The 9,765-nt window shown below is 46.9% G+C and overlaps 1 protein-coding gene across 4 annotated transcripts in view; it reads left to right on the forward strand.

Moving 5' to 3' along the window:
* The window catches only part of OSBPL10 (oxysterol binding protein like 10), a 387,153-nt gene extending 381,167 nt beyond the window's left edge, over window positions 1–5,986 (forward strand). For all 4 annotated transcript variants that reach the window (XM_057554937.1, XM_057554935.1, XM_057554936.1 and 1 more), the window contains 2 exons: window positions 1,798–1,951; window positions 4,671–5,986. In XM_057554937.1, coding sequence (XP_057410920.1) covers window positions 1,798–1,951; window positions 4,671–4,715 — 199 coding nt within the window. In that variant the 3' untranslated portion in view covers window positions 4,716–5,986. The remainder of the gene's footprint in view (window positions 1–1,797; window positions 1,952–4,670) is intronic.
* Window positions 5,987–9,765: the final 3,779 nt, after the last annotated feature.

Consider the following 9,765-nt stretch of genomic DNA (forward strand, 5'->3'; position numbering starts at 1 on the left):
CAGGCCTCACCTGAGGAGGTGAAGGAGGGCCCACCTAGTGGTCTCAGCCCCCACCAGCCCCTGTGTAGGGGAACCCCTGCCCCATTAAGGGGAGAGGGAAGCTGCGCTTACATCGGCCCACTACTGTCAGCGTGCTCGCGACGCTCAGAGCCCGGCCCGCGCAGGCATCCTGCTCGGGCTGGAGCCCTCCACGCGGCGATGCTGGCCACGCCCGGCCTAGCCACCACCTGGCCCTTGGCCACCAGGACCTCGGCTTCTAGCAAAGGCTCCCCTGGGCTTCCTTTTTGCTTTTCTTGCCGACTTGCCTCCGCCCTCTCCGCCCTGAAGGCTTTTTTGCCTTTCCCTTTGTCCTGAAGTTCAGAGCCTTCCGAAGCAGAGCCCCTCCAGGGGGCTCTTGGTTGGACCCTGTGGGTGTCTGGGCAGAGCCCTTGACCTGTGGGCCGGTTCTTTGCTCACCATCCCATCTGCAGTCCTTGGGGCTCTCTACCCTCTAAATTTGGGGCCACTGTTTTATGATGGGCCTTATCAGGGGAGGTCGTGCCCTGAGAGCACCCCGACCCTGGATGTCCGGGCACGCATTCCTTCCCTCAGTGCCAGGTGTGTGTTGAGCGTTCAGGTGATGGAAAAGACTGATTTGACCCGGCACCCAGCCCTCCCTGTCTCCTTCCCCACCTTCCTTTCCTGTTTTAGGCCATCTTTTCCCCTCTTAAGTCAGCTGTCAGGGCGTGGTAGAGAGAGCAAGGGCTGTGAGGCCGGTAGGACCTGGCTTTCTCCCACCTTCCAGAGGTTTCTCCTGTGTAAGTTAGGAGCCAGGGTGCCACTGTACCCTCTGCACGGGGGGGGTGGGGTGCTGGGCGGCGGTGGGCAGGCTGGCCTTGCAGCCAGAGCCCGGGCCCCATCGGTTCCTGGGCTCGGGTCCCCCAGGAGGGCTGGTGTCCTGGCTGCACTGGCCCTCCCCTGCGGGCTCCTGGCCCAGGATCTAACGGGGAGCGTCCGCTCGGCCCCAGCTGCAGAGGCATCTTGTCCCCAGAGCCGGGGGTGGGGGTAGGGGTGCTGGTGCTCGCTGCGGAGAAGCCCGCTGGTTCCCTTGTGCGGCATCCCGACTGGTCCTGATGTGCCGAAGTGAGGAAGTGTCCCCCTTCGCCTCAGTGCTGGTCCTCCCCCCACAGCACAGAGTGGGACTGGAGGGGGCACCCCGGCTTCCTGAGGAGGGAAGCTGCCGCCTTCTCCAGTGAACGAAGGACTGAGTGGGTGAATGAATGAATGAATGTCTAAGTTTGCGTGTAGACATGGGGAGGTGACGGATCCTCCAGTGTCTGTAACTCCTAATATGGGGCTCCCGTTGGGAGAGCAGCCCCTGTTCACATCCATCAGCTTGCTGACCTTGGGCAGGTCACTTCGCTTTATGTGGATCTGTTTTTCTCCCTTTACAATGGGGTGATAGTATCGCATCTGTATCCCTGGGGTGTTGTGATGATGAGATGAGTTAATCCATATGTAAAATGTTTAGGAATGTGGTGAATGCCCCGTGGCAGGGTCTGCTGTAGATTCTGTCTGTAGGAGCAGTTTGATTGCTTCAGTCATCCCTAGATTGGTCTAGACGCTCAGAGCCCGGGAGGGGAGAGGGGATTCAGATCTGGGTGCAGGTGGGGCTCTGGGCCTGTGGAGTGAGCTGCTCGCCCCCTCCCGCCCCGCAGCCCAGCATCCTCGGCTCGGGCCCTTCCTCGCCCAGGACCGCAGCCTCAGGCTGCTGGCCCTGCCTGACTGTTTCCTGTCCCCAATGACGCCCGCCCCCAGGAACCTCTGGCAGGAGGTGACCCGATGCTTGCGGCTGGGGGACATCGACGCCGCCACCGAGCAGAAGCGGCGGCTGGAGGAGAAGCAGCGCGCAGAGGAGCGAAAGCGGGAGAACCTCCGCACGCCCTGGCGGCCCAAGTACTTCATCCAGGAGGTGACCCTGCGGGGCGTCCTGGGCGGGGAGGACGGGCAGGGAGGGCCTGGGAGGCCTGGGCGTGGTGGCCGTGACTCCAGCGGCGCCAGGCGGTCCCATGGGCGCCTGCTGCTCCCCAGGCTGCCCATCAGGGGGACACCCCCGCCTCGGGGAGGCGCGGAGGGGGCTGCGGCTCTGGCGGCGTCCTGCTTCACAAAGACCACAGCCCTGCTACTCTGCCTTCAGTAGCAGATTAGTCGGGAAGCCCCTCCCAGCCCAGCTCCACACCTGGGTGGGTTGGAACCTTCTCGATGACAGCACCCTTTCAGAGCTTTGCCTCCCAGGGGCCCAATGGGGGATGGACGTGCTGGGGAGGCCCGCGGGGTCCGCGCCCCCGCGCTGCTGCTAAGTGGTGTTGGAAGGGGACCCCACCCCCCACGCCCCTCACCCCCCGACTGCCCACCCGCTGGGCAAGGCACCCTGTGCCCAGTTGTTTGTGGCACAGCTGGGCAGCATTCTGAGAACAGAATTGGAAATGACAAAAGTGTAGGAGTCACAATTTTTTTTTTTTTTAAGTTTTCTGTTTTTTTTTTTCTTTCTTTCTTTTTTCTTTTTTTAAATTTTATAGCTACTTTATTTATTTATTTATTTATTTTTGACTGTGTTGGGTCTTCGGTTCGTGCGAGGGCTTTCTCCAGTTGCGGCAAGCGGGGGCCACTCTTCATCGCGGTGCGGGGACCGCTCTTCATCGCGGTGCGCGGGCCTTTCACTATGGCGGCCCCTCCCGTTGCGGGGCACAGGCTCCAGACGCGCAGGCTCAGTAGTTGTGGCTCACGGGCCCAGCTGCTCCGTGGCATGTGGGATCTTCCCAGACCAGGGCTCGAACCCGTGTCCCCTGCATTAGCAGGCAGATTCCCAACCACTGCGCCACCTGGGAAGCCCAGGAGTCACAATTTTTAAGGCAGGCTGGTCAGGAGCCTGGCAGCATCAAGGAGAGAAACAGGCCGGTGAGGGCGGGGCAGACCCAGGGTCCGTATCTAAAAGGGTGGATGCCACTGACCACCAGGCCGTCACAGGCTGATGGCCCAGTTCTTCAAGAGAAGCCAGAAATCAGAATTTTTATGAGGTCTGATATTCATCTGGTGTCAAGGAATTTTTAAAAATGTAAACACTAAGGGCCAGTTGAAATCTGTCTGGGCTTTCCTTGCCTAGGCACTGCTGGTGTCTGACTTCTGCTCCTTGGAAGGATGGCTCCGTGGAGCTGGAGGTCTGCGGGGAGAGTTAGTGACCTTGAGGTGGGCTTCTGGTCTGGAGCAGGAAGCAACCACGTGTCTCCTAGAGGCGGGAACTAGGGCCTTGGGCTGAGCGCAGATGTCAAGGTCAGATGCTGGTTCAGGCAGGAAGCCTGCCTGGGGAGACTCTGAGTGTATCCCTGTCTGGAGGCCTTGCCCAGGGGAGGTGACTCTGTATTAATCAGGGTTCTCCAGAGAAACAGCACAGAACCAACAGAAGATAGAAATTTAAATAGATTTATTATGAGATTGTGGAGGCCGAAAAGCCATGGGATCTGTGGTTTGCAAGGTGGAACCGCAGGAAAGCCAGTCGTATGATTCAGTCCAAAGGCCTGAGACCCAGGGGAGCCCATAGTGTGAATCCCAGCCGAGGGCAGACGTCAGGATGAGGTGCCAACTCAACAGTGAGGCAGGCAAGAAAGGGCCGATTCCTGCTTCCTCCACCTTTTGTTCCATTCAGGCCCTGGGCAGATTGCATGATGCCCACCCTCATGGGGGTGGGATATCTACATTACTCCACCCACCAATTCAAATGCTACCCTCATCTGGAAACACCGCCCCCTCCCCTGTGCTCAGAAACAATGTTTAATCCGGGGCCAGTCAACACATAAAATTAACCATCACAGAATCCCCCAAGGATCCTTCTGCTGGATCTGGTCTCTCTGAGACAACTAGGTTGCCTGGCTTGTGTGGAAAGTTGCACATTAAAAAGTAAAATGACAACAACCAAAAAACATTGTTTTCCTCCCATAGGGTGTAAGAAAAGCCAGTCTGTTTATAACAGGAGGCTTGAGGATATTTAAAGAATACAAATCATCCCAGCACCAGCATGGTTAACATTCAGTACATCCCTCTAGTCTAGCACCAGATTGCATACCATTTTGATTCTTGCCTTTTCCTCGCTGGTGTTTGACTGCTGTCCTCTCCTGTGTGTGCTGATGTCTTTTGACTGCTGCCTTGCGCGTGCCCTTTGTTGGGCACTCCCCTCCAGGCTGGTGGGTGGTAAAAATCACTGGTTTGGGCAGATTCCTCCTATTCAGGCCCCTGTCTTTTCTCTTCCCTGTCTGTTTGTCCAACTACCCTCTTTTTTCTCCTGTCCCCCTGTTTCAAAGGCCTTTTTTTTTTTTGGCCAACTAATCTTCCTTGATGTAAACCAACAAAGCCCTCCCCCTCGTTATTTTGGTCATTTTGTGGGGTTTGCTTCCAAAATGCCAGATACGAAGATCCCATGGGCTCTAAAAAGCAGCTGGGCTGAGGAGGGGTGGTGAGACCACCAGCGTGGCTTGGCTGTGAGACATCAGGAGAGGCAGGCACACAAGTTGGTGGTCCTGAACAGATAGATGGTAACCAGTACTGTGTGTTACTAGCACAGCAGGAGATACCCTTGCTTCTCCCCTTGCCTCGCCGACAGGTCTCCATGTAATGATGTGTCCTCCTCTCTCTTGCAGGGTGACGGCTGGGTATACTACAATCCGCTCTGGAAGGCACACTAATGGGTGGAGATACAGAGCTTTCAGAGATGGTCCTGTTTTTGTAGGAATTAAAGTGGTACAGTATCAAGGTTCTGCTGGTATTCCCTGAGACCTCTTGATAGCATTCAAGACATGGTACCTGAGAGAGAAATTATGTACTGTGAAAAATGCACCCCCAGACTCTACTATGGGATAGAATTTATTCAAGAGCCATTTGGGGCATGCGTGTGCACACACGTCTGTGTGCAAGCTCTCGGCACACTGTATGTTCACACGCATGTGCTGTCTGCTGGATATTATTACACATGTAAATAGTGCACTTACCAATATTGAAGTGGGTAATTATGAGCTCCTTTTTATCAATGAGGTTTGAAGTTTTCTACTTTTCACTTTGCCAAATACTTTTGCACTCACAAAGTATTCTCCAATTGACAACTCCTGTCCAAACAAAGGTGAACTGGCGTGGCCCTACTGCTGTCCGTCTGGTAGAAGGTGGCTGTCATTTCAGAATTATCGCTGTGCTTCCCACTCCCCTCCCAAGTCAACATTTGTTTGTCCATATGCAAGACAGATCAACTGCCATTTCCTGCTGGATGGGGAGCGGGCAGGAAGCTGGTAAAGGTTTATGCCAGAGCATTCTAGGACGGAGCACCCCTGGGAGAGCCTAGAGCCAGGCCTACCTTGGAATGTTCCTCGCATCTCCTTGCCCCAGAAGCTTTCTGGTAATTTCTCATGCTCAAAGCTCTAGTCATACAATTTTCAGAAGCTGCTTCTTTCATGGTAGAAAACAAGTCATATGGAGACTGCACTACCTTTATCCTGAAAAAAGGGCTTTAGAAATGAAATACACGCATGCATATACAAACATGCACCACCACAGCCTCAATCTTATATTTCGTTTGGGGAAAGAGAAGAGAATATCCTGTGGATTTTTTTTAAAGTGCACCTCTCGTTTGACCCGAATTCTGCAAGGAAACCACTGTGATTAAAACATCCATAAAGCCTGCATCAGTGTTTCATGGTTTCAGTTCAGTTTCAGTCTTCAGCCTTTACAAATGAGGTCAAGACATGACCAGAATATAAAGCAAGGAGAAAATGAAGTATTTGATCTTTGCTCAATGCTTAATTTATTTTTTACTGTGCCACTCTAATGAGAATATTTATACAATCCAGTAGCATGAATGCTTCTCTGTAGTAATACTAATTTTGTGCCTTTTGTCTGCTTTCTTAAGACCAATTGTTCACACTTTGTAGATATTAGACAAATATATTTCGATTAAATACTATACTTATCTGTGTGTCTGTATTTTATTTTTAGGGATTCCAAAGTTCTGTTGGAATTGGTGGCTCTGAATGAACTCAAATTTTATTGATTAGTGTTAATTTGATGTGAACAGCAATCATATTTTCATCAAAACATCATGTATGGATATTTTGTGACAAGGTCATAAGGTCATATCTAGTGAATAGTCTTGTTTTGAGAGAAGTGACTTACCAGGCAAAACCATAATGTAGGCTTGTTCCAGTCCGTCGTCTTAAAACATCCGGGAGAGTAAAGTGTTTGGAACCATTTTATTTCTGAGAGGGAAAGTGGAATAGATGCTATTTTGAGAAGAAAATCCTCAGTGAGAAGACGGAAAAGTAATCACTGTGGTGTTTTTAGATTTTCCAGTCTTATACCAGAGTATAAACCATCTGGGTATTAAAAAATGGAGAAGGGTCACTTTTTTGGGGGGGGGGGTTCATTTTGCCTTTTTAAAAATTATGAAATACCATATAAAAAAGATGTACATGAAACATAATACTGTTCCAAGAATAATTATAAACACCCATGTACCCACTGCTTAGGGAAAGAAACCTGCTTGTTCATACCTTAAAAGACACCTTTGTGCCCCGACAAAATTGTGCCCCAACAAAATTCCCCTCCTGGACCCCAGAGGTAACACTGTCTTGACTCCTGGAGTAGTCATCCTCTTGGCTTTTTTTTTTTTTTTAATTTTTGAATTTTATTTTATTTTTTACACAGCAAGTTCTTATTAGTTATCCATTTTATACATATTAGTGTATATATGTCAATCCCAATCTCCCAATTCACCACACAGCACCCCCCCCCCAATTTCCCCCCTTGGTGTCCATAGTTTGTTCTCTACATCTGTGTCTATTTCTGCCCTGCAAACTGGTTCAACTGTACCATTTTTCTAGGTTCCACATATATGCGTTAATATACGATTTTTTTTTCTCTTTCTGACTTACTTCAGTCTGTATGACAGTCTCTAGGTCCATCCACGTCTCTACAAATGATCCAATTTCCTTTTTATGGCTGAGTAATATTCCATTGTATATATGTACCACATCTTCTTTATCCATTCATCTGTCGATGGGCATTTAGGTTGCTTCCATGACCTGGCTATTGTAAATAGTGCTGCAATGAACATTGGGGTACATGTGTCTTTTTGAGTTATGCTTTTCTCTGGGTATATGCCCAGTAGTGGGATTGCTGGGTCGTATGGTAGTTCTATTTTTAGTTTTTAAGGAACCTCCATACTGTTCTCCATGGTGGCTGTATCAATTTACATTCCCACCAACAGTGCAAGAGGGTTTCCTTTTTCTCCACACCCTCTCCAGGATTTGTTGTTCGTAGATTTTCTGATGATACCCATTCTAACTGGTGTGAGGTGATACCTCATTGTACTTTTGATTTGCATTTCTCTAATAATTAGTGATGTTGAGCATTCTTTCATGTGTCTGTTGGCCATCTGTATATCTTCTTTGGAGAAATGTCTATTTAGGTCTTCTGCCCATTTTTGGATTGGGTTGTTTGTTTTTTTAATATTGAGCTGCATGAGCTGTTTATACATTTTGGAGATTAATCCGTTGTCCGTTGATTGGTTTGCAAATATTTTTTCCCATTCTGAGGGTTGTCTCTTCGTCTTGTTTGTAGTTTCCTTTGCTTTGCAAAAGCTTTTTAAGTTTCATTAGGTCCCATTTGTTTATTTTTGTTTTTATTTCCATTACTCTAGGAGGTGGATCAAAAAAGATCTTGCAAAAAAAAAAAAGATCTTGCTGTGATTTATGTCAAAGAGTGTTCTTCCTATGTTTTCCTCTAAGAGGAATATGAATATATATATATATATATATATATATACACACACACACACACACACACACACACACGCACATACAGACACACCACATTTTGTTTACCTGTCGATGAACATCTGGGTTGTTTCCATCTTTTGGCTATTGTGCATAATGCTGCAATGCGCATGGGAGTGCAAGTATCTCTGAGTCCCTGCTTTTAGTTCTTTCAGGGGTGTGTGTGTGTGTATAGTGTTATATCATATGAAAATTACACATTTAATTTTTTGAGGACCTGCCATACTGTTTTCTACAGTGAGTACACCATTTGGCAATCCCACCAGCAGTGCGCAAGGGTTTGATTTCCTCCATATCCTCCCCAACACTTGTTATTTTCTCTATTTTGTTTTTTTTTACAACAATCATCCTAATGGGTGTGAAAAGCTATCTCATTGTGGCTTTAATTTGCATTCCTCTAATGATTAGTGATGTGTTTATTGGCCATTTGTATATCTTCTTTGGAGAAATGTCTATTCAAGTCCTTTGCACATTTTCTAATTGGGTTGCTTTATGTGTTGAGTTGTAGGAGTTCCATATATATATATATGATTTGCAGATTGTTTTCTCCCATTCTGTGGGTTGCTTTTTCACTGTTGATAGTGTCCTTTGATATACAAAAGTATTTAATTTTGATTAAGTCCATTTTTTTTAATAGCTTGTGCTTTTGTTGTCATATCCAAGAAATTATTGCCAAATCTAATTTCATGAGCTTTCCCCCTATGTTTTCTTCGAAGAGTTTCAGTTTTAGCTCTGATGTTTAGGTTTTTGATCCAGTTTAAGTGAATTTTTGTATATGGTGTTAGGTAAGTGTCCAACTTTATTACTTTGCATATCGATATACTGTTTTCCTAGGACCATTTGTTGAAAAGACTCTTTTCCCCATTGAATGGTTGTCTTATCAAAAAACCATTTGACAATTCCTGGACTCCCTAGTCTATTCCATTGGTCTATGTGTGATTTTATGCCAGTACCACGGTTTTGATTGCTTTTGCAGTAAGTTTTGAAATCAGGAAGTGTGAGACTTTGTCTGTTTTCTCTACTTTATTTACCTCTATGCTAATCTATTATTTCCTTCCTTCTGTTAGCTGTGGGTTTAGTTTTGTTTAGCTCATTTGTTTCTTAAGGTCCAAAGGCTGTTGATTTGTGAGCTTTGCAAATGTAAGTAATTATAACTATATATTTCCCCTTAACACTGCTTTTTGCAGCATCCCGTACATTTTGGTATGTGTTTTTATTTTCATTTGTCTTTAGATAAGTTCTAATTTCTCTTGTGATCTCTACTTTGATCCATTGGTGAAGAGTATGTTGTTTAATTTCCACATATCAGTGGATTTCTCAGCTCTCCTTCCACTATTGATTTCTAATTTAATCGCACTGTGATTGGAAAAAATACTTTGTATGATTTCAGTCTTAAAATTTACTGTTCTGTGGGCTAACATAGGGTCTGTCCTGGAGAATGTCCCATGCACGCTTGAGAAAAATGTGTATTCTGCTGCTGTTTGGTGGAGTGATCTGTGTGTGTATGTTAAGTCCAGTTGGCCTACAGTGATGTTCAAGTCTTCTATTTCCTTATTGATCCTGTCTTGTTGTTTTTATCTATTGATAGTGGGGTATTGAAATCTCCTACTATTATTGTAGAGCTATTTCCCCTTCAATTCTGTAAATGTTTGCTTCATACATTTTGGAGCTTTGATGTTTGGTGGATGTATGGTTATAATAGTTATATCTTCTTAGTGAATTGATTCTTTTATCAATATATACTGTCCCTGTGTCTTGTAAGTTTTTGACTTAAAGTTTAGTTTGCCTGATATTAGTCTAACCACCCTTGCTCTCCTTGGTCACTCTTTGCATGAAATATTTCCCCCATCCTTTGACTTTGAATGTACACCATGTTCTTAGATCTAAAATGAGTCTCTTAGAGAGAGCATACAGT

The sequence above is a fragment of the Balaenoptera acutorostrata genome, chromosome 10, assembly GCF_949987535.1.
Source record: "Balaenoptera acutorostrata chromosome 10, mBalAcu1.1, whole genome shotgun sequence".
NCBI lineage: Eukaryota > Metazoa > Chordata > Mammalia > Artiodactyla > Balaenopteridae > Balaenoptera > Balaenoptera acutorostrata.